General features: G+C 38.2%; 1 protein-coding gene across 2 annotated transcripts in view; it reads left to right on the top strand.

Annotated features, from left to right (window-relative positions):
* Positions 1–25,313, top strand: part of ABCA12 (ATP binding cassette subfamily A member 12) — a gene marked incomplete at its 5' end in the record, with an annotated part of 169,674 nt that overhangs the window by 48,632 nt on the left and 95,729 nt on the right. Inside the window, 5 exons of one of the 2 annotated variants that reach the window (XM_084891430.1) lie at positions 8,354–8,507; positions 16,447–16,538; positions 18,558–18,655; positions 21,397–21,573; positions 22,022–22,200. In XM_084891430.1, coding sequence (XP_084747556.1) covers positions 8,354–8,507; positions 16,447–16,538; positions 18,558–18,655; positions 21,397–21,573; positions 22,022–22,200 — 700 coding nt within the window. Of the gene's footprint in view, positions 1–8,353; positions 8,508–16,446; positions 16,539–18,557; positions 18,656–21,387; positions 21,574–22,021; positions 22,201–25,313 lie in introns of both variants that reach the window. The other variant, XM_084891429.1, reaches the window with a different exon arrangement.

Below are 25,313 nucleotides of genomic sequence, written 5' to 3'. Positions count from 1 at the left end.
GTGATGAACTCCTTTTGCTTTTTCTTGTCTGTGAAGCTCTTTATCTGACCTTCACTTTTAAATGATAGCCTTGCTGGGTAGAGTACTCTTGGTTGTAGGTTCTTGCTGTTCATCACTTTGAATATTTCTTGCCACTACTTTCTGGCCTGGAGGTCAATTCCTCCCAGTGATACCAATAGCAATTAAGGCATAGTTTCTATTGAGAAATCAGCTGACAGTCACATGGGTGCTCCCTTGTAGGTAATTAACTGTTTTTCTCTTGCTGCTTTTAATATTCTCTCTTTGTCTTTTGCCCATGGCATTTTAATTATGATGTGTCTTGGTGTGGTCCTCTTTGAATTCCTCTTGTTTGGGATTCTCTGTGCTTCCTAAACTTGTAAGTCTATTTTTTTCACCAGGTAGGGGAAGTTTCCTGCGTTATTTCTTCTAATATGTTTTCAATATCTTGCTCTCTCTTCTTCTGGCACCTCCACAATTCAGATGTTGGTACACTTGAAGTTGTCCCAGAGGCTTCTTACACTGTCTTCATATTTTTTTTCTTTTTTCTTTTTTTGCTCTTTCAGTTGGGTGTTTTTTGCTTCCTCATATTTCTTTTTCTTTTTCTTTTTTTATTTTATTGATTTTTTACAGAGAGGAAGGAAGAGGGATAGAGAGCTAGAAATGCTGATGAGAGAGAAACATCAACCAGCTGCCTCTTGCACACCCTCTACCGGGGGATCTGCCTGCAGCCAAGGTACATGCCCTTGACTGGAATCAAACGCGGGACCTTTCAATCCGCAGGCCGACGCTCTATCCATTGAGCCAAATAGGTTTCGACTGCTTCCTCATATTTCAAATCTTTGACTTGATTCTTGGGATCCTCTTGTCTGCTGTTGAATCTCTGTATATTATTCATTATTTCAATTAGTGTATGCTTAATTTCTGACTAGTCATTTTCCTTTTTTTTTTTTTTTTTTTTTTTTTTTTGGCATTCTCACTAAGATCCTTGAAGGTCTCACTACATTCCTCAGAGGTTTCTTAAAGATTCTTGAGTAACCTTATAACTTTGGTTTTGAACCCTATATTCAGTAGTTAGCTTTCGCCCATTTCTTTCATTTGTGACATGTTTCTTTGTCTCTGCATTTTAGCAGTTTCCCTGTGATTGTTTCTATGTATTGGGTAGCTGCTAAGTTTTTTTGAGTTGATCGAGTGGCCTTGTGTAATAGGTGTCCTATAGGGTCCAATGGCTCGGCCTCCCCAATCACCTGAGGTAGACACTCTTGGTACACCCCTTTGTGGGCTGTGAGTACAGTCTTGTTGTAGTTGAGCCTTGATTGCTGTTGGTATCACTGGGAGGAATTGACCTCCAGGCCAATTGACTCTGAGGACCAGCTGTGTCTACAATGGAAGAGCTGCCATGTAGGAGACATCTTTATGGGGCAGAACTTCTTCATATTTTTTAAATTTATATCTGGTTATTTAATTATTTGTAGACAATGTTTCTGGACATGCTTGTTTTCTTTTGTGCCCTTGTTATGGTGATAATTTTTGTGTGCAGTGTTTCACAAGGAATCTTATCATTTGCCTGATCAGAAGGCCTGCTACTTATTCTGCCAACATGACTCTATATCCAAAAAGTTAAAAATAAATAAATAAAAATCCCCAAATGAAACACTTCATGTTTTGAAAAGCCAGGTATTTCCATTTTTTTACAGAGAGGAAGGGAGAGAGATAGAGAGCTAGAAACATTGATGAAAGAGAAACATCAATCAGCTGCCTACTGCACACTCCCTACTGCGGATGTGCCCACAACCAAAATACGTGCCCCCAACCAGAATCGAATCTGGAACCCTTGAGTTCGCAGGCCGACACTCTATCCACCGAGCCAAACTGGCCTCAGCAAGGTATTTCCTTTTAAAATTTATCATTTATGTCTCTAATGGAATAAAGACAAAATTACTTTTCACCTAGAAATACAAAAAAACAAAACCTAGGCTGTGTTCTGTCTTGCTTTTAAAAAAACACACAAACAAACGCATGAAGTCTTCCAATTCTACCATTACTATAATGTCCACAAATATCACCCTTGCAGCCTATAAAATATGCTTCCTGAGTCTAATGATGTGAAGTGGAAGTAGATTCATTACTGAGAAGACTGTGACATTTGTTTCTTTGATAATATAATAAACAGAGACTAGCACTTCTGTAGATAGTGCCAACGAGCAATGTGCTCCTGAATTTATTATGGAAATGGGTAAAAATCCTTCTGTGCTTGTGAAAAGGGTAAAGTAAGATATTGGAAGAATGTGTATTCTTGACTGTCAATACCAAGAGATATAGGAGTAAGTGTGAGAGAGGAGTAGCAGGAGATAAAATGAATGGAAAATGGTAAATAAAGGAGGTGGTAAGGAGAAAGGAAAGAAAAAAGAGAAATAGATGAAAAGGGATATTAAGTAGATGAGATGGGATGAGATGAGATGAGATGAGATGAGATGAGATGAGATGAGATGAGATGAGATGAGATGAGGAAAGAAGAAAATAAGTGAACACAAGAAGTGAACAAGGCATACGAGGGAGAAGGATGAATGTAAGAAAGGTCATCCTCCCAAGAATCAACAAACTACAGCACGTGAGCCAAATCCAACCTACTCACTTCTTTGTAAATAAACCTTTATTGGAATATGACCAGGCCCCTTGATGTACATCTGGTCTATGACTGTTTTCATGCTATAATGCCGGAGTTGACTAATTGTGATAGAGACAGTAGATTGTTTGTGATGCCAAACTTAAAATATTTACTTTCTGGCTCTTATGAAAAAGTTTGCAGTAAACCCAGTTCTCAAAATTTAGCATGCAAAACAATTGCCTGGAGGGCTTATTAAAGATTACTGTACCCCACCCCTCCAAAGTTAAACATATCTGGAGTGGGATTTCAAAATGTTGTTGTCTAATAAGTTCCCAGGTGATGCTTATCGTGTGGTCCAGGGACCACACTTTGAGAACCACTGCTCTAATCTTCACATTCTATTGCACTAAGATTGTTCTGAATAAGGGATACTATGCAGAAAAGGAAAGAAATATCAAACATGTTCCCTCTATTAGTTAAACATTGCTTGATATCACAGTTGTTTACAAAATATCTATTTTTAAAAAAATCTTTAGAACTGGGTCTTTTTGTAAAGCTGGTTTTGTTCTTAATGAAAAGTAAATTTGATTTAGGTGAAACCTTAAGTGATTGAAGGTCTGTTCCTAAAACTGTTTTTCATTCTGGTTTGATTCCACTCCCTGAAGTAGCATTGGACTCTGTCATTGCCATTGCTTGTCTTTGTCACTAATGTCAACTATATCCAGTTTATGTGGAGATCCTCTCCCCACCAATAGGGGGCTCCTCACTGCCTCTACCTGGAGCCCCTAAGAAACTAAGCCATAAAATGATGGAATTTTGCTTCCCACCTACTCCACCTCTCTTAGCTTATGCTGGGGTCTTCTGACTCCAATTACCCATGACATTGCAAATTCTTCAATATCTTTTCTCCCAGAGATGGACATGATTGTTGTCCTAGGTATGAAACCTTTAGAAATTATGATTCCAAGAACTTTATCCAGCCTAAACACTCCATCCAACACCCTGAACAAAATTTTCCCCTTAAGTAGAGCCATGGTTTGCACAGTTGTGATCTTTTTCCATTTGTATCCTTAAATCTGGGCTCTGGATATGAATGTGGGCAACTTATTAGCCTTAACCTTGCCTGATGCATACTTCATATATGGAAGTTCTGTAAGGGATAGAGAAATGTTTCTATTTTCTCTGCATTCTAGCATTAAAAATATAAAGAGAAGCATAATTTGGGAATTTGAAAGTTCTAGAGACACCTTCAGAATAGAACTTCAACTTAGAATTAGCAGCTCTTTAAAATGTGTGCAGGGCCTGGCTGTCATGGCTCAATGGTTTAGTATTGACCTACGACCAGTAGGTCATGGTTCAGTTCTGGTCAGGGTACACGCCAAGGTTTCGTGTGCAGTCTCTTGTGGGGGTGTGCAGGAGGCAGCCAATCAATAATTCTCTCTCATCATTGATGCTTCTTGTTCTCTCTCTTTCTCTCTGAAATCAATAAAAATATATATATTTTTAAAATGTCTGATAGTTTCATTTCACCATTTTTCTGAGTGGTTACTTCCTTGCACACATAATTGAGATGGACAGAAGATAAAAAATCATTTTTTTTTTTACAAGAAAGCTACAGTAGAGCTTAATTTTAATTAATTTTGACTTGCTAGTTCAAGGCCATTTATAGATTTTGTGAAAAGTTGATGTGCATGAAAAAGTATACTATGAATATCAAAAAAGGATAAATGTTGTAAATGGATGTTATATGCCTAGCATAGCATGTGGAATACAGTAGATGCTTAATAAATCAGTGCTAATGTTGCTGTAACAGGCCTCTTCATCTTAATGAGTGTATGTTTCTTGGTTAAGAAATGATGGTAAGTGCTCGCTTTGGCAGCACATATACTAAAATTGGAACGAAACAGAGAAGATTAGCATGGTCCCTGCGCAAGAATGACACTCAAATTTGTGAAGCATTCTATTTTAAAAAAAATATATTTTATTGATTTTTACAGAGAAGAAGGGAGAGAGATAGAGAGCTAGAAATGTCGATGAGAGAGAAACATCGACCAGCTGCCTCTTGCACACCCCCTTCTGGGGATGTTCCTGCAACCAACGTACATGCCCTTGACCAGAATCGAACCTGGGACCTTTCAGTCCATAGACCGACGCTCTATCCACTGAGCCAAACCGGTTTCGGCACATTCTATTTTTTTTTTTTTTTTTAAGGAAACACTTTTTAATGCGCTTTATTTTTTTAGGAAAGCTTTAGATAGAAATATTGAGAGTTCCCAACACATTCTATTTTTTTATGCTAAGCGAAATAAGCCAGTCAGAGAAAGATAAATATCACATGATCTCACTCATATGTGGGATATAATGATTAACATAATTTGATAAACAAAAATACATCCAGAGACAAATGGCAGGGAAGGTGGGGGGTTAGAGAGCAACCAAAGGACTTGTGTGCATGGATATTAGCATAACCAATGGACACAGACACGGGGCAGTGGAGACTTGCCCAGAGTGGGAATGGTTTTTTTTGGGGGGGAGGATCAATTGGGGGAAAAGGAGACATATATAAAACTTAAGGCAATTAAAAAGAAAAAGAAACGATGGTAAAATAAGTAGTGCAGGCAGTTCATGTCCCGTGTGGGATTGTGCTAACTAAAGGTGTGCACACCTAAATCAATTCTTCATTTGCATAAACCCATTGTGACTAGCTAAATATTAATTATCTATAGAACCATGCAAAATGTATACTGTTTGTACTTGTTGTTTTTTTTTGTTGTTGTTGTTTTTAAATCTTCATCCAGACTTGTTTTTAAAAAATCCTGTGATCTCCCAGTCCCTCTGGTCCAAGGGGGCTATGATGACTCATTTTTTACCCATCTTGATATGAAAATGGATTTACTTTTTTCTTAGTATAAAAAAAAAATAATGCCAGATAGTACTACCAACAATAAAAATACTTAAAAACAAAAAAAGAAAGAATGCCTGGCTGTCTGGTTGGGATGGCTCAGTGGTTGAGCCTTGACCTATGAACCAGGAGGTCCCAGTTCCATTTCAGTCAGGGCACATTCCTGGGTTTCAGGCTTAATCGACTGTAGAGGGCATGGAGGAGGCAGCTGATCAGTAATTCTCTCTCATCATTGATGTTTCTATCTCTTTCCCCCTCTTCCTTCCTTTCTGAAATCAATAAAAACATTAAAAAATCCTGTGACAAATTTTTCTTTTGAGTAAGTGGACAGATTATTATGATCTGTCTGAATGCATAATAATCAGGTCACACAATATATGTTAGAGGCCTGGTGCATGAATTCATGCATGGGTGGGTCCAGCCAGCCTGGACAGGGGGAGGGGACATGAGTGGTTGGCCCGCCTGCCTGCTGATAGAACTTCTGGTCGAGGGGACAATTTGCATATTGGCTTTTTATTATATAGGATATAGTCTGAATGACCATATTATTATGCGTTCAGAGATCATAATAATCTGGCCACTCAGTGTATTTATATGGTTAATCTTCAAAGAATATTGTGGGTTTAAATTCTTTCAAATTTTCCTCTAAAAATGTGCAAATTTTAATCATTTCCAGAAAAAGAAAAAATTGGATGTAATGTGCCATCTCTTCCCGGGTGTTCTTCCTTGACTACTTATTCTTTCTCTTCCTGTTACAATATGGCTTCCCTTGAGCTTCCACTGTTTTCAGCACTGCCTGGCTCAGGCATACCATCACCTTGATAAGACGTATAGGTCAGAGGGGTCACTGTTTTTGTTGCCCTTCCACCTGCCTTCCATTTAAACAACCCCTTGCACATGTTCGACATGGAATAATTCTAATTATTCTAATAATTAGAGATAATAATTCTAAATATTAATAATTATTATCTAATAATTCTAAATATTCTAATAATTCTAAGACCAGCACCCCTAGTAAGCAGCCACAGTTGCAATCTGTGTAACTGGGTGGAACACCATTGATAATGAAGTTGTGCCGCAGAATCGTCAAGGCCATGCTGTGTGCAGTTCATGGGGCAGACTTTGTTACAGAGGGATGGCGTGGAACATTAATAGCCAATTTGACAGCTATTCTCTAGCTTACTCAAGGGATTGTACTACAATGAAAATCTTGCTGGTTCATTGCAGTTCTCACTTGGGTCTGATATTAAGTCTTTGATGTCAAAAAGAGAAGCTGCTTAGAAAGCAGTACTAAGTAGTTGGGTGGATTTGTCTTTCTAATTTCTTCTGAATTTTCAAAACTTTAATTCATACTGGTACGATTTTATGTATTAGGAATTTCTATGACTGCTGTAACAAATCACCACAAACCTAGTGTTCTTACAAATAACACCAACTTATTTTACATTTGTGGAGGTCAGAAGTCTAAAATTTAGTCATTTTTTTAAATGGCATTTAAAAATTACGGTGTTGGCAGGTCTGCATTCCCTCTGGAGGCTCCAAGATAATCTATTTCCCTGCCTTTTCCAGCTTCTAGAAAAAGCCCACTTTCCTCGGTTTTTGTCTCCTTTTTCCAATTCAAAGTAAACAGTATAATCTCTCCCCCACACCTCTCTCTCTCTCCTCTTGACATCTGACAAACTTTCTTATCGCCCCTTCCTTTTTATTTCCAATTTTCTTTCTTTGTCTCACTCTGTACATAAGCTACATGAATCAAAAATTGATTTATTATTCTCTCTGCTAATATATGAATGCATGCTTAGCCATGTTACTTGAACTATATTTTTTAAAACCTTTCCCTCTTTCTTTTTATAATGAAAACAGATCTCTTTACAGATGAAAACACAATCTTTTTAACAGAATTTTGAGGAAGTTAAGGTTTTGCTTTTTAGTCTTCAGTTTGGAAATACCCTTATAGTTTCTAAGTCTGCCCCTTTGGAAAGTTCAGGGTCCTCATGCTCTCAAAGGGGAGGAGTCTAGAGTTTCAATATCAAAAGTAATTGTGGAAAGATTTGTTCTTTCCAGCTTGCCTATTTTCTCCACTCATGTGTATGCCATTTTCGTAGTTTATAAAACAGATGTTAACGTAAAGGTTACAAAACTCTCTACTGTTATAGTTCTTGTTTTCTGTGACAAAAAACAAAGAAACACAAACCCACACAGGGAAAATCTGCATGTTCATTCACACCATTAGTATTGGCTTTTAAACAAAAAAGTATTGTGTGATTAGGATAATTAATTTTATATTATATTAATTTTTGAGGATACCAAAAATATTTTTGGTAGCTGAAGGATTGGCTGAATTTATAACAATCTTAATTAGAAAAGAAGACATATCCATTTGGGAAAGAATTTTTCATATATACTCAAACAAAAGTAAATTTCATGTGAAATATACCATGGAGAGGGGTAAAAAAATTCCTACAGGTTTTTATATATGCATATATTGTTATATATTTTTTAAAAGATTAGGACTGTTCTGGTCATACTGCCTTCTGACTTGCTCTTTTTAGTTAACAATATGCTATAAATATTTTCTGTTACTTGACATTTTTATTGGCTGCATTGTCTTTTATTATATGGACACACTGTGATTTGTTTTTAAAACACTCTAGAAGACATTCTTGCAGCCATTTTCTTAGAATAAAATCAAGGAAGAAGCTTTTGTGGCATTTTAACTCTTTTGGTGCATAGGGGACCCAAAGGGTCATAATCCAGAGGTAATTTCCAGAACAGGGTTAGTACATCTCTTCTCCTTCCCAGGTACATGTCATAATGATGTCAGTATTGTTTGTTTTAAATTTCAGGTTACCTTGCACCTCGGAACCTTCCTAGCACCGGCTTCTTCCCGTTCCTGCAAACCTTGCTGTGTGACACAGATTCCAAATGCAAAGACACGCCCTATGGCCCGCAGGATCTGCTTCGCAGGAAAGGGGCTGATGACGCGCTATTTAAAGACAGGTAGGCACTGCCCACTTGTGTTCAGTTGTTTGGGGAGGCCAGGTCTTATGAGACACCCAGGAAACCATCCTCGGCTAGATATATAACTGTATTTTATATACATATCTACAAATGGGATGCTTTAAATCTGAGTGGACAGGTGGATACAAGCTGAAATTACCATGTGTATTTTAAGCATAATCGACTTTTGATGAATTACCCAAAGTTTTCTTTTTAAACTGGTTGGCCAAGCAATCCTCCTTTATTCCCTAAAAGATTCTCTGTTCCTCCTCAAATTGTCAGGCACACATTGCCCTGTAACTTGATCAAGAGCATAAGAAGGGCAATGTCAAGGGCATGATCTCCTAGAAGAATAATATTAATATTACTCCATGTGATACTTCCAGATATAACAGAAACTAAGAAATGCATAAAAAAGAAATTAAAGGTCTAGAAGTCAAAGCAATAAAGTTGAGATTATATTTAATTGAACAACAATCTTTAAACATGAGGTTAATGTGTGTCCTATTTTATGGTATGCAGCTGAAGAATAAAAAGAGAAACTCTAGACCATTTACCATCTTAATTTTCTTTTTTTCTTTTCTTTTTATAATTTTATTGATTTCAGAGAGGAAGAGAGAGGGAGAGATAGATAAAAACATCATTGATGAGAGAGAATAATTGATTGGGGGTGATCAGGTTGGTGGGAGGGCAGTGAGAGAGATCAGGCCAGCAGGAGGGGCAGATGTGGCAAGAAGGCTGACAGTGGGGGGCAGTTGGTGAGGATCAGGCCGGCAAGGGCCGGGGCAGTTGTGGGCGAGCAGGTTGGCAGCCAGAATTAGGGGCAATCAGGCAGGCAGACAGGCAGGTGAATGGTTAGGAGCCAACAGGTCTGGATTGTGAGAGGGATGTCCCACTGACAGTTTAGGCCCGATCCCATAGGGCAGTAAGGCATCTCCAAGGGGTCCCAGATTGGAGAGGGTGCAGGCCAGGCTGAGGACACTCTCCCCTCCCCCCATGCATGAATTCCATGCCCCTGGCCACTAGTCTGATATAATCGAGAATCAAACTTATGAGAGTTGCCTGAGATGAGCCATTGAGTAAGTTTTGCAACTATGATTAAAGTCCAGGTTTATTTTATCTTCTGTTGACTATTCGCTAGACGGCTGACAATATCTGCTTTTGAAAATTTTATTCTAACCTCCAGATAGATTGTCTAGCTCAAGCTGTATATTCCGTATTTTTTCTAAACTACCAAGTAATTGGAGCTTAATTTGGAAAATTATGTACAATAATAAAATTGCATTAATGGTATCTCCCACCATGCTATTAACTTTTATGCTTTATATAGCCAAGCAATGAAACTGAGCATGGTTACTGGGTAAGCCGTTTCACGAAATTGCTTTCCTTTGGTGAAGAAAGACTTGCCAGCACAGCCTCATTAAGAGACAAAATAGCCTTCTTTTTCTCTTCTGTAAGCGAGAGGAAAAGTGCCATCGTTGGCCTCATCAAAAGCGGCCCACCATGTTTATTGTAATAGAATGCTCTCTGAAAGACATGACGGTCGCACTGCAGTCACCATTTGCTGGCCAGTTACCAGGTGTGCTTTGATGTATTTTTGCATTGGCACTGGCCTCCTGTCATTAAATTCATACTTCTCTGGACATTAGCTTCAGGATGAGGTGCTTAAAAATAACATCCAACACTATACTCAGCGTCCACACTAACAAGCTGTCTGAAAAAAGAAAAGATTAAATTTATGTGTTTTTTTGTGGATGTTTTTATTTTTTGCTCCTTTGCACAATGGATGAGCCAACATCACAGGACTTACCCTTGCGGTCCTTCCTGCTTGCACTGTCTCCAAGAATACATCAGAACAGTGGGAGACCTGGCTGTGCTATTGCTCACACAGCTGGCAAGTGGCAGAGATCATCCTCCGGAGCTCACAGGGCCATCATTTGGAGGAGTGAGGCAGCATTCCTGCAGATCCTGCAGGGGAAGTGCCTCTGTGGCTTTGCTCCCCATCTCCATCATGTCCACACTCACCCATGACCCAGGATTTCCAAATTCAGATCTCTGTTCCTATTTAGCGGCTCCTTCCATGGAACTTAAAACAGAGCTCATCCGATTTTACCTGGGATCATTTTAAAGTGCCAAGGCTCAACACTAAACATTTGAGTTTAGAAACTGACCTGAAGAAATTTTGGGGAATGTGAGGTAAAAAGAAATAGAGTAGCATGTGTCTTCATTTGCCTATAGAGATGAAATAGCCTGCATAGGTCAAACACTAGAGTGAATTAATTTCAGTATAATTTATAGTCATTTGGTAATCATTTTAGCGAGTATTCATATAAAAATAAAGGTTCATTTTTTTATTTATCAGAAAACAAATTTGAGGTATGTCTTCACTATATATATATATATATATATTCAAAGTCTCTCCTAATATCAAATACCCTAAGACAAAGCAACGTACTAAGGTATTTCTAAATCTTACTATCTTAACATCTTAACTGATATAGATTGATGATTGGTAACTTAGAAAAGAGGTATATTTTGAACATGGACAGGCAGGATTATATTTGAAGCATGAATGACCCTGAAGGAATAAAGTCAGGATGAAATTGAAAAAAATGAAAAAAATGTTTAATTTTTTTAATGAATGACTTCTACTTAGGAGTAGACAGGAAGGACAACTGCATTAAGTCACCAAGAGGCCCTTGATGCCATTGTAAGTCCTTATTTGTAGTTATAGGTCAATAATGGATGTCATCTGGACACTCATGGGATCAAATAGGTCTAGAGCACTTCTTGCATCTTCTTTCCAATGTCACTAGATGCCCATGTAACTATAATCATGGGGAGAAAGAGAAAAATAGAAATAGTTAACTAGTCCTGAGAGAGAAAAAAAGAATTTCTGAGTTTTCTTTTCAGGATTTGCCATATGTGTCTGTTCTGGTAGGAAGTTCTTTTATAGACAGAATGTACCATGGCACACATGGATAACACCTACACAGGTAGTCTTTCCACTTACAGGAAACACAAAGACACCCAATCGAAGTGCATAAGATGATCTAGAATTTATAGAAATGTGACATTTCCCAAATGTAGCTGTTGTTAGACATGTCTGAGAGGAAGTAAAATCTACTCTGGGCCTGGTTTTTCTCCCAGTACCTTACATTTAACATTTTGAGGCCAAGGTGTTTCTTGTATTAAATTCCATTCCAAAATAGAGCCATTTAGGTACCATTGAGACAGAATCTACTTCTGTAGCATCTTAAGGAGAGGCCCTTAGCTGTCTCTATGCTACTGTACATATGGTTGGGTCCAGCAAAAGGTAGTTAAATTGTGCCATGGGTCACCTTGAGTCAGGCTTTCATGCCTCACCCAGAAGGTTAATTTTCTGGACTCAGGAAGCTCACATGCTGGTCTCAAGGACATCTAAGTTTTGCATAATACTCTAAAATACCTCTAAAAAGTAGCCAGTATGAAATACATTCTCTAAGATTTCCTTAAAACTATTCAGAGTTCCAGAATAGGACTTGCAAGTCTCCTGAGTTGGTTATAGGGAGTGGATGTGGGATGAGTCATCATGGAGTAAATCTGTATCTGTCATAGCGTCGTGAAGGGTTTCTTGACCTCAGCATCATTGCTCCTTGTGGACAGATAATTTTTGTGTGTCCTGTACATTGTGGATGATTAGCAGCATCCCTGACCTCTACACACTATTTGCACCACCCCCTTCCAGTTGTGACAATCAAACATGTCTTCAAACATTGCCAAATGTCTCCTGGGGATTGGGGAGGAAATTGTCCACAGTTGATATCCACTGTTCTGGTGAAAGGGTAAAGGTAAATTTTTAAGGTAGAAAATTTTAAAGAATTAAGGTCCTAGAATCTTGCTCTACAAGAAACACAAATAACTGATTTAGCAGCCCCTGTAATGTGTCACCATTGTTCCCCATGCATGTTCCTGCTTAGCTCGTACAATTAATACACAATTTCTGATTTTCTTATTTGGTTTTCCCATTTATTATATATGGTGTGAATTTAATACATTTGGTGAGTTAATGAATGAATATGATGGGTTCAATGTCACATTATATATTAGGGTCTGTGATGTCATCCCTGGGATTTTTCCTCTTTCAAGGACCTTTGCAGAATAAGATATGCAATAGTGGAGGGCAGACCTGGATACGTAAAAAATATGCTTCCTTAGCTATCAGATCTTCTAAGTGATAGACTTTATTATCTAGCATTCAATGCTTGTCCTGTGCTAAACACCCTCCCATCTGCCAACACAACACATTATAGAGTTTTCTCAAGAATTTTAAGGTCTATGAAGGGGAAAAGTGATCATTACTACAAATGGAAAATTCCTGTTATAAGTAAACTGATAAATTAAATAATAAAATGAAGAAGGTGTTACAAAACCCTGGATGAGGTCCTTTGCCTTGTCCCGACTCACTAGCAAATGCCTACAGGTTCCAGGTCTATGAAAAATAGGGCTGCATTCCGTTGCTGTCCAGAGATGTTGAAGCTTCTAGTGTTCTAGAGCAGTTATATGTGGAGCATAGATGTATGAGCATGGGACTTCGGCTCCATAGTAAGGGGTAAGGCTGTGTCTCTGCACCATCTTCATTTGTGGGTATTTTGACATTTAATATCAGTGAGTGCCTATGGTGATAGGGCCCAGGCAGCAAGTATTCACAACAACCTTACAAAGTAACTATATCATTCCTAATTGTCAGATGAAGGAAGCAACGACTGAGGTCTTTTAGGAAGAGGCAGGGCAGAGATTCCACAGATATTCTGCTACACCCCAGCAATACGGTTGCTTTTCACTTAATCAACCAACTGAGCTTGTGGTCCAGTACTGTGCTAGGTGCTTGGAATAAAAACAAAATGAAGGAGACATGGTTCCTGTTTCCAAAAATGTCACAGCCTAAAATGGAGAAGTGGTAAGAAAAGGCACACAAACATATAAAGCACTTAAAATTGGTATAAAGTAAGTCTGTAAAAGTGCTGAGATTGTATCAAGTGGAAGAAAGGGTGTTGTCTCTCACCTACCATTTTAAGAAGCAGATAGCGCTCTGTCTATATGACCATGCTAATGACGAAGTTCAGAGATTACCATGATTAATTCAGTAGGACCGGTCAGCTTGCTGCCCTCCTTTAATAATTTAACGGAGAGTTAATAGAATTAATTACCTTTGCCTGGGGGATGTAGCTGTGTTTCAACTTATAACCTTAATTTATCTTCTTACCCACAACACTCTCTGTTTTACATTTATTTTGTGGTTTCCATTTTAAAAGTCTAAAAACAATAGGTCTTTTTGTGTGCAGTGATAGTGGGCACATGCTATCCTACCACACCATGTAAATGCAAAGTAAGGCAGGAACATCTGCAGGCAGACGAATATGTTAAAGCACACATGCTATCCTGAACTCTCTTCCCAACAAAAACACCAGCCAAGACCACCTCAAAAGAGACGGACCACTTCCTCACTTATGTTACATGGAATTTATTCCTGGGAGACCACGGGATCATGGGCACCCCTGCCCAGGCAGGTCCCGTTAGACAGAGGCCTCCTTGTCTGGACACAGCCATTTTACTATTGAGCAAATTCAGAGCTGCTGGGCCAGCATCTTGCTGGGAAGGGATGAGGTTGCTTTTCTTGGGTGTTTGGGGCTCTGATTGGAGCGTGGGAAGATGGCCAACGTGTCCTCCGTAGAGTACAAGCAGCTTTTCATTCTCCAAGCTCACACTGGCTTCATTTCCTGTTGCAGCTTCTCCCTCCCCTCCCACTTACTATTCAGTCTCTTTTTGCTCTTGTTCTTTCTTTATTCACTTTGATTGTCATCCTCCCTTTTGTTTTCGTTGTTGTCCCCAATCCATAAAATTTTTATGTAGGCAGTTTTTCCTTGTATTTTTGAAATGTGTTGATGCTCAATAGTCTTCCTTACAGTATTTCAAAGGGAGCCAAAAAAAATGTTGATGAAAAGAAAAGTGAACCTGACTGTCTCAAACTTCTGCATGAGAGAAAGGAAAGGTTCAGGTCAGTTCTTATTTTTATCTGAGTAGCTTCCCATCCAAATAGGCAGCATGAAGAATGTAAAAATATTTAGGGGACTATAGTCATGGTCATGAATAATTCAAATGGACGTTAAGAATGCAAAACTTTTTAAGCAAAATGTACATGTTATAGAGAATGTTGAAAAACAGCAACACCAGGGAATGAAAACAAATATTTTCTTATCATGGGTACTAAAAGGACATACTGCAACTAAAAAAGCACAGATTTCCCCCCAAATACTAATCACAAAGTGCCCTGGTACCAGGATTCAGATCTTGTTTTTAAAAAGAAAGTCAAATGGAACCACAGTAGTTAGCAGAACTTCTTGCTCTTCCACTGTTATCTTTTTATATCCATCTTCATGTACCTTAACTAAGCTTTTATCTATACGAATAAAAGCATAGATGGCCCTCATGCATGGCATCATCACAAGATGGCTGCCACAAGATGGCCACATGCACAGTGGAGGCAAGGCCCAGCGACTGCTCTGCATGGTGAGGCCTGGGGGTCCCACAGCTCCGCATGGTGTGGAGGAGGCCCATCCTGGCATCTTTGCCACCTCATGTGGAGGAGGTGGGTCCCAGTGGAAGAGGTGGGCCATGGCAGGGGAGAGCAGTTGTGGGCGATCAGGCTAGCAAAGGAACAGTTAGATGTCAATCAGGCTGGCAGAGGAATGGTTAGGGGGCAGTCAGACTGGTAGGCAGAAGCAGTTAGGGGCAATCAGGCAGGCAGGTGAGTGGTAAGGAGCCAGTGGTCCCAGAATGTGAGAGGGATGTCTGACTGCCAGTTTAGGCCCAATCCAGCAATGATCAGGATTAAACCGGCAGTCAGACATCCCCCTAGGGGTCCCAGACTTGAGAGGGTGCAGGCCAGGCTGAGGGACAACCTTCCCCCACACTGTGTACGAATTTTGTGCACTAGGCCTCTAGTTTATAAATAATTACACTATGTCCACTAACTTTTAGAAATTCTGAAAAATATTCATATCCTTGTATCTTGACTGATTTTACTCTTAAAATATATATGCATTTATTTTATGCACTTCCTTATGTATTTATTTTTAAATTTAAATTCTTTAAGTATATCCAGTTTTTAAGGAAATGTGATTTTATCCATTTTAATAATAACCAGCTAAACAGACAATGAGTTTTTTAAAAAGAGGGTTCCTGTATTATGGGGATGGCCAAGACTGTTTTATTCCAAAGCCAGTGTGACCACGTTGTGCAGGGATTCCTGCCTCCACAGTGCTATTATTGCCCGGCTGATAGATTCAGGACAATTAAAAATTGGCTGATATCATTATTCCTTTAACACCTGGCGCCACCGGTAATGACACAGCCCACAGTGCCTGGAACAGACTAGATACTCAACAAATGTGCATTCTTTTTCTTCTTCTTTAACTCTGTCTTGCAAGCACTCATCTTTGATAATCTTCAAAATGCCATCTGTAATTGAATATGGAAGTGTGGAGGTTTTTTAAAAGCTGATCAATGAACAGACTTTTGTTTCTGTCTCTTTAACAACCTTGGACTCTTATCCGTTTAGAATCCATTATCTTTTTGAAAGAAAAACATATTATATATATTCAATATTTAGCTCCAATCTCTTTGAAAAATAATTTCCTCTCTATAAGATTAAAGTAAAAATAACTCCTTTAAACCTCATCTAGGCCATTTTTTTTTTCCTGGATAAGATTTACTTTGTCGGATAGATTACATATTCATTGGTGTATGGTTAGGTGAGCTCTTCCAACTAAAATCTTAGAAAGCAGATTAAAAATGTGAGAGCCCTCCGAGAGCTCTGGAACCTGCCACAGAATACAATGCCGGAACTAACTGAAATTAATGTGGGCGAAGTTATAGAGTTCTTGCTTTTTCTCTCTAGTGTGGTTCTGAGAAAGTCGTCCAACCTGCTGAAGGGCAGCAATTTATCACTCCAGAGCACTGAAGCTCCAGAAAGGAGACACGCATCACCAGGTGGGCTATTCTCTTCCCTGCTTGTAGAGCAGGTTTTTGGAACATCCGGTAACGGCCTAATCTTTAAAAGGGTTTATACTCTTAACTTTTCAGCAATATGGAATGCCTAGACTATCCCTAAGAGATCTGTTTGTCATGGTCATCTTAAGTGTGGCAGTGCAATTACACCAAATTCTTGAGAATAATTGGAAATGAAGCCCTTAGTGAAATTAAGTCCTCTGGGAGCAAAAGCCTAGTTGGTACTCACGTATTGAGAATTACAGACTTTGCCTGAAATGATGGGGCCTCTGTAGCTGTCCGTGAGATGTTGCTGGGATGGTACAGAAATAAAAATTATTGAGTAGAATCGCAGAGACTTATCCAAAGTTCCCATCTTACAGATGAGGACGATGGCCCCAACAAGGTTAAGTGCAGAGACCACAGTCATCCAGCAGACCTGATGGACTCTCTCAGCTTGACCCTTTTCTTCCAAGCCAGTGCTCAGAATCAATTACCAGTGTGGCCATGTGCTTCCTTCATCCATAGTGGGCCTGTGGTCCTCATGCTTTAATGACAGGAGAACCAAGGCTAAGCTTCCTGAGCCTTAGCCAAGTGATTCTGATGCAGCTGGTCTTGAGAAACACCCATTCTTGCAGGCAGAAACTGAGAATACTCCTGAAACAGCAGAATTTTTTGACATACACTGGACAATATTTACTGGGTGGCAGCTATCAGTCCCCACTGTCCTATGTCCTGGGGATATATTAGTGAATGAAACAAAACATTCCTGTATGTTAGAATATGATTCTATTCGGGGAGAAAAAAGAATACCATGGGACATTTAAGATTTTGTGACACTAAATAATGCTCCAATGCAAGTGGATGGACCAAATGAGGAAGGTCCTGTGTTAATGTGGTAGGTATGTGGTGAGTGGCTTTGAGGAGTTCAAGTTCTGTTGTGAATGATCTATTTGATGAATAGGGGAAAGCACAGCAAAATAAAAGCATAGTGGAGTGGTACAGTAAGTTTGCTTTGCTTGATAGCCAATGATTATGTTTCTTACCCCGGCTAATCATCTTACAAATGTAGTTCCAGGGTTTAGAAAAATTAGTTGGTAACTTAATAAATTTATTGGAGTGACATTGGTTAATAATACCATGTAAGTTTCAATTGTGCAATTCTATAACACACCTGTATATTGGATTGTATGCTTACCACAGAATTCTTCAGCCTCATGAGGACTATAATAAAGCCTATGACCTAATAATGATAGGTTACTGTATCTATCTTTAACATTAAAATTCTTTGCTGTGAGAATAGTCAAGTATTTCTGTCCAAAAATTATAAAAGTTAACAGATTGGCTTAATGAATACCCATGCTAGAGCTATGAGCATACTCTTCTAACTAATGCTTCTAATCCAGAGGTCTCTGCCACATTCCATAGAGTACTAACTGAGGTCATTTTGGGAATTACTTACATGGAGTATACTGTAGTCTAGACTAATTGCTTTATCCCATTTGTTTGATCTGAAATATCATTCAGAAGCCACTTTGGGGAGGAGAGAATTTATGGCCCTAAGCAGATTTCAGCCTCCCAATTGAATAATTAAAAAGAAAACCATTATCACCAGATGTACATTGGCAGATCCTCTGAACAGATGTTGGATATGATGGATCTGTGGAGCTGGTGGAGGCACCTCACATCCGTTAGGCTTGCACAGAAATGATTCTGTTTATTAGGCAATAATACTGGTGATGAAGTTTAATGACATAAACTGGAATGAAAGCAAATCACGTCTAAAATGACTGGAAAACAACCAAGAGCAGAACAAAACCATCACAGTTTTATGTGAAAAGAAAGGCAGATTAAATTTGCCATTTTGCCAGAATGAAACTTTTATGGAAGGTGCCTATTTGAGCACATTCTTACTGTGGGGTATATGAGGGCACAGTGATATCTGTGGATTCTTACGTGAACCTGCCTATTATTGTGTGTGTGTGTTTAGCATTTAATCTGTTCTTTTTTTTCCTACTATAGCCACTGTATTTCCCAGTTCACATTCTCATTTGGAAAGTGCTGGAACAGATACCTTCAATGGAAGTCAAGTCCTTGCCAGGATCCTTGATTTGGAAAAGGTAATTTTTCTCAGTTGTGTAACGAATTGATAATAAAGACCAGTTATACAAATGCCTTTTTCATTAGGAGAGGGATCTCCCAGATAGGAAGAGTTTGGGCCATCTTTCCCATTTGGAGTAATATCTCAGGAAGATTCTTTTCTAAGGAGTTCAGTAAAAAAGCTTAATTTTGAGACATACTGAATTCTTTAAGGTCTTAAATATTTATTTACTTCCCTGTTTCGTCCCTTAATCAAACTTAAGATTTTCCTTTAAAAAGAAAAAAAGGTAGTATTATATGTGATCTTTTCATTTTCTGAGACAGGAAAGAAAAGCTACATGAAAGCAAACAAAACTATAACACTCATTAAGCTTGCTGCCTCACTCATACTAACATCTTTGGAAAAATTGGAGCAACGACAAAAATATCTCTCTAAAGTAATAACATCCTTTTCCTTAGCAGAGTTTAGGAACCTTATCTATGGTTTTCCCTCTATTTGTTAGTCATTTACCTGAAGATTCTAGATTGTAAGTTAATACACAATTTCCATCAAAGGTGTAAACTGGCATCCTGAGAGCGTGTGTGTGTGTGTGTGTGTGTGTGTGTGTGTGTGTGTGTATACAGAGATGTTAAGAGATGTTAAATGCATTAAGGCAGACAAGGTACTCTTCTATCAACTCTACTTTTTCTTGTTGTCTTTTATCCTGCCAGATTCATACATTTAGGTTATTTGGTTGGCCCCTATAGGCATTGGAGTCTTGCTTTACTAGTATGTGTTCTCCAGAAATTCAGAGGAAGCCTCTCTCTCCCTCTCTCTTTCTGTCTCTTTTCCCCCTCCTCCTAACACACAAGAATTTTAAATAATATACCCATGTCTTTCTGTAGAATACATTTTTCATATGAACATATCTCTAACTTTTATTATATTCCAGTGACTATAACCACTGCTGCTTAATATGCCTCTGTTAGTTACCCTTGAGTTAGCATTCTGTGTAAATAAAGCTGGTTGAAATATAGGACTTTACTCTTCAGTCCAGGCTAGATGTTAATTATCCAGTTTCAATAATAAATAACAGTCGAGATACCCAAAGCGCCCTGAGTGGCATAGGGAGCCTCTGCTATGCCCAGTAATTCTAATTTAAAGCTTTTCCCTCAAATCAGGCTCGTGTACAAACCAGGGGAAGTTTTTTTTTTCCATTCTATTTCTTCCATGTTGGCTCCTAAAAGCAATCATTCTTGCATTGGCTCAGTTAAATTCTTTAATATCTAGAAGAGCAATGCTATCCTCCAAAATACCACTTCATCGTGTTGAAACTCCCAAGTTCTCTTTCTCATCTGGAATAAAATTTCACAATTTTGTAAGGCAGCACAGAATCATATATCCAGTGAAAATAAGTCAAAAATGAAATGTCTATGTATAGATACATATTTTTAGACTAGTTAGAGCAGGGAAGGGATGTAAAAATTAGGGTGACATATTGATGCCCATGTCAGCAATCTCTGATTCCTCCCTCTTTTTTCTTTACTGCTTTTTGCAACCCTTGCAAGGAGGAGTAGAGAAATCACGTTGGGGTGAGTTTATGTGCAATGTTAGGGAAGAGATATAGATGAATGATTAGAAGACCTGCCACTTATATCCTAGAATAAGCGGGTCCCATTTTGTTCCATTACATTCAGAAGTTGTGTCACTGGAGGGCAGAATATAGATTCTGTGATGTAACTTAAGATGAAAATGAAGTTAGTTGATCATTACTTCACATTAGAATTAATTATTAAGAAGGACCCATTAAATATTATAACTAAATACAATTGGCTCTATAAATCTCTAAGCAAGTTCAATAATAGGGAATGTGATCAATATTGTAGCTGAAAATGTTGCTGTACCTGTGACTGGTCAATATTGTGAAATATATGGAGGCCTTATAATTCCATAATGAAAATGCTTTCCAATTATTTCTTTTGGTAATTATATATATTTATGTATATACATGTCTTCTTTTTTCCTTCATATACATAATTCTTTTTTTTCTTTAAATTTTTTTTTTTTTTATTGATTTCAGGGATGAAGGGACAGGGAGAGAGAAGAAACATCAATGATGAGAGAGAATCACTGATCAACTGCCTCCTTTATGTCCCCTACTAGGGATTGAGCACACAATCTGGGCAAAGCAAACCATGACCTCTGGGTCATAGGTCAATGCTCAAACACTAAGCTATGCAGGCCAGGCTTTATGCATAATTCTTAAATAAAATAATTGCTTTGAAAATGAAACATAACCCATGTTTTTCCACTTCTCTGAATAAATATCTTTGGGCTTGAGAATAAACTCTTATGCTACTACCTTTTGGAAGTCTTCTGAAGATCATGGCCAGTTTCCCATTAGGGGTTACAAAGAGGAGAAAACCGGAATCCCTGCTGCTAACTACCAAGGAAACACTAAGCCTTTTAAGCCTGAAGATTTTTGTCAGAAAAGATCTGATGCATTTAGGTTCTCTGCTCAGAGACAGGAAATGAATTCAGTTACACAAATTATATGAAAATCATTTAAATTGTAACAATGACAAAAATTACTGCATTCACACATTTGATGACTCTTCACGGGTAAGCCTCGTGTTTTTTAGTGTTATTTTGCTATAATGCAGGAACTTAAAATGACTATTGTGAAAAAATAGATTTCATTAAAAACTGGAATACTCTAATATCTATATTTTACTAACAAAATTATTCCACTCTTCTCACCCACATTTTTAGCTATTAAATCAAAATTCAACTTCAGAAGACATACGAAGAGAACTGTGTGAGAGCTATCCAGAATACACTGCTGATTACACCTTCTCGTGGACCACTCTAGGGAAAAATGTTTTAAACAAATTTTGCCTGTCCAATATGACCCTTTTAGAGTCTTCTCTCCAAGAATTAACAAACCAGTTCTCTCAGGTGAGTGTAAACATTTTATAATAGTAAACATCTTCATATATGAAGCTTTAAGGTCTACTTAAATAATAAATACAAATAAGTAATATACAAATAAATAATGTAAGGTCTACTAATGGATAGAGGGAAGATATGATTGTACCTCCCAAACCAGGTCCTGGAGAAAAATAAAACTATTACTCAGAAGTTAATTTTATTTTAAGAAATTAACCTCCAAAAATGCAATTCCAAAGATAGCTCTGTTAACCAAACTTTAAACATGCCAATTTCTGTAGGTATCGGGAAAATGCAATAATGTATAAGAACAAAAGAAATAGTTATTGTCTTTTCAAGTAAAAGATGACTTTGAGAGAATGGCTTATGTGAGAATCTAGATGTTTATTGCAATAAGCCATGTGATTACAAATGTTGAAGTCTCATTTTGTCCTGTTTGTGGTTTTATTTTTTTAAGATATCAAGGGATCCCAATAACCAGAAGACAGTATTTCAGGATATGGTCAAAATTCTATCCTTATTCTCAAAAGTGCAAGAGCAGACAGCTGTGTGGCAGCTTCTCTCTAGTTTTCCAGATGTGTTGCAGAATGACACGACCCTAAGCCATGTATTTGATGTTCTTCGAAATGCAAACAGGTAAGAAAATGTAAGAATTGAGATATCACTATTTACAAAAAAAAGAGTCCATTTTAAAAAATATTACTTGTGAGGATCATTGGTAGGTAGGTAAAATTGGAGCAAATAACCCTTCAGCACCTTATTGCAGATTTTCGTAATGAAGGTAAAGATATGCGTTAAGCAAGAAGAAACACACAGTAAGGTCATTAGGGTTATCAAAATGTACATGAGAAAGTGAGGAAGAACACTAATGTTAACAACCAGATTGTCAATTGGTATCCCTGAGCTTCTGCGAAAGGTACACAGCAAGACCAATGGTGGACTGGAACATTGACTCAGGTTCATTCAGGGACGAGAGCTCCATGTATGTAGCATGTAAACTACCCAATAAGAAATATTTCATTGGGTTTTGGTTGACATCATCCAATATGAAACAACCTGTTCATTCGAGTTTTGAACTGAGTCGCCTCAAGGGATTGGTCTTCCTCCTGAGCTTCCAGGCTGAACATGATCTTTCTGAACGTGCATATGGGTTAGCTTTATCTGACATTTAGGACCCAAAGATTGGGAAATTTTTGTAGAAGAAACCCCTTTAAAGGTTGCTTCCCTTATAAAAGAGACCACAGTATGGCCAGATTTTAAAGCTTAATGGAATGGTACTTTGGTTTAGATTGTCCCTTCTAGTTAAGTTGAAAATGAGCATTAAAAAAAAATCAACAATAACTACATCAACTATCAATTATTGAGTCCCATTACATACCAGACAGTTCACTGGGCCCTTTATACTATCACATTAAGTTCTGTAAGAAAACTATTATTTATTTTATAAATGAGGTAACAGATGGTCATAAAAATTAAATATCTGATGATCATGCAGCCACGAGGGTTTAAACCTGAGTTTTCAGGTTTTCCAACACCAGACCCCAGGCCTTCTCTCTAATATGTCATGAAGAGTACACTGTAGTCCATCTCTAATGTCTGAAGCATTAGAAAACAATGTTCTCATCTTCTTTGGATAGCTTCCAAGAGCTTATGTTTATTCAAAGACCTTGTAATAAACCCTTATGCTGGCACATTAATCTCACAACATTAAATCCACAGTGCTTTGAGATAGAGACAACAGATATCCCCGTTTTATAGAAGAGGAAATAAAACCTCATGGAAGTCATATGACTTACTCAAGGTTCTACAATTAGTAAGTAGCAAAAACAGGACCTGAACTCAAGAAATGTAAGTCTCATGCTCTTTCCACAATAGCATGTCATAACTAATTTGTAGAAGGAACAACATATTAGGAAATTTGATTCTCTAGGTTGGTCCTCATTTTAGCATGTAGGAAAATTTTTACTCACCCAGAATTTTTATACTTGATCCTCTTACTCCTATTTATATTCTGTCTTAGAAAGCAAACAGGAAAATAAATTAAAGGAGAAGATAAATTGTATGAATGTACAGTGTAGCAATGAAAATAGTCAAAATGAAATTCAGACTACAGTAAGATATTGCTACACACTCACTAGAATGGGTAAAAATTTTAAAGATGGACAACCCCAATTGCTGGCAAGAATGTAGAGCAAATGGCACTTTTGTAGCTTGCTAGTTAAAGTGTAAAATGATAAAACCATTTTGGAACACAGTGTGACAGCTTCTAATGAGGTTAACAGTAGATCCATATAATGTAGCATTTTATTCTTGGGTGTTTACCAAGCAAATGAAAATGTATGCCCACATGAAGACTTCTATGCTAATGATTATAGGAGATTTATTCATAATAGCCAAAAATTAGATGATAAAACAAATATTTGTAAACAGAATGACAAAAGTATAGTTTATTTATACATTGGAATTCTACTCAAAAAATAAACAGATCACTGAACCACACAAGCTGAATAAATCTTATGAATATTACGCTCATAAAAGAACCCAGGCCAAAAAAAAAACAAAACAAAAAACAAACAAACAAAAAAAAACCAACATAAAGAATGTCTAGATATTGTATGATTTTATTTGAATGAAGTTCCCAAATTGATCAAATTAACCTAAAGTATCAGAATCTAAAGTATTAGAGCAACTATTGAGAGAATGTGAAAAAAAATTTTTGGTGGGGTAGGTTTTATCAAAATGCCTTGAATCTTTAATAGATGGTAGTTATATCCTATATAATAAAAGCCTAATATGCTAAGTGTTTGGTGGACCAGCCGGCCATTCAACCAGTCAAAGCATAATATGCTAGTGATATGCTAAGGCTGCTCAAACACTTGCTATGATATGCACTGACCACCAGGGGCAGACGCTCTGACCAGTAGGTTAGCTAGCGTGCTGCTGGGGTCTGGTCAGATGAGCTAGATGGGCCTCAGTCAGATGAGCAAGATGGGCCGAATATGCCCTGGAGCCCTTCCATGGTCCCTCCCCGGCTGACCAACCTCCCGCATCTCTCCCCAGTCCCGATTGTGCACCAGTGGGATCCCCCAGCCTGGCCTGCACCCTCTCACAATCCAGGACTCCTTGGGGGATGTCAGAGGGCCGGTTTTGGCCCAATTCCACAGGGGGAGCACCACTCAGCCAGAAGCTGGGCTCATGGCTGGCAGTGGTGACAGGAGCCTCTCCCACCTCTGCAACAGTGCTAAGGATGTCTGACTGCCAGTTTAGGCCCAGGGAGTGGGCCTAAGCCGGCAGTTGAACATCCCCTGAGGGATGTCCCAGACTGTGAGAGGGTACAGGCCTGGCTGAGCCCCTCCCCACACTGAGTGCATGAATTTCATGAACTGAGCCTCTAGTAAGAATATAAATTTGTCAAAACTTATTGAACTGCCAAAACCAGTTTGGCTCAGTGGATAGAGCATTGGCCTGTGGACTGAAGGGTCCCAGGTTTGATTCTGGTCAAGGGCATGTACCTTAATTGCAGGCACATTCCCAGTAGGGAGTGTGCAAGAGGCAGCTGATTGATGTTTCTCTCTCATTGATGTTTCTAACTCTCTTCCTCTCTGTAAAAAATCAATAAAATATATATTTTTTAAAAAGGAAAAAAACTTACTGAACTGTAACCTAGGTATATTGTATTGTATGTCGATTATACATCAATGAAATTTGCTTAAAAAACAATAAATAAAAATAAGAAATCTCACAAAATA

This window comes from Pipistrellus hanaki (assembly GCF_964339955.1).
Source record: "Pipistrellus hanaki genome assembly, chromosome: 8".
In the NCBI taxonomy this organism is placed as follows: Eukaryota; Metazoa; Chordata; class Mammalia; order Chiroptera; family Vespertilionidae; genus Pipistrellus; species Pipistrellus hanaki.
The sequence above is the reverse complement of the archived record's forward strand: the minus strand, read 5'-3'. Positions and strand labels throughout refer to the sequence as shown.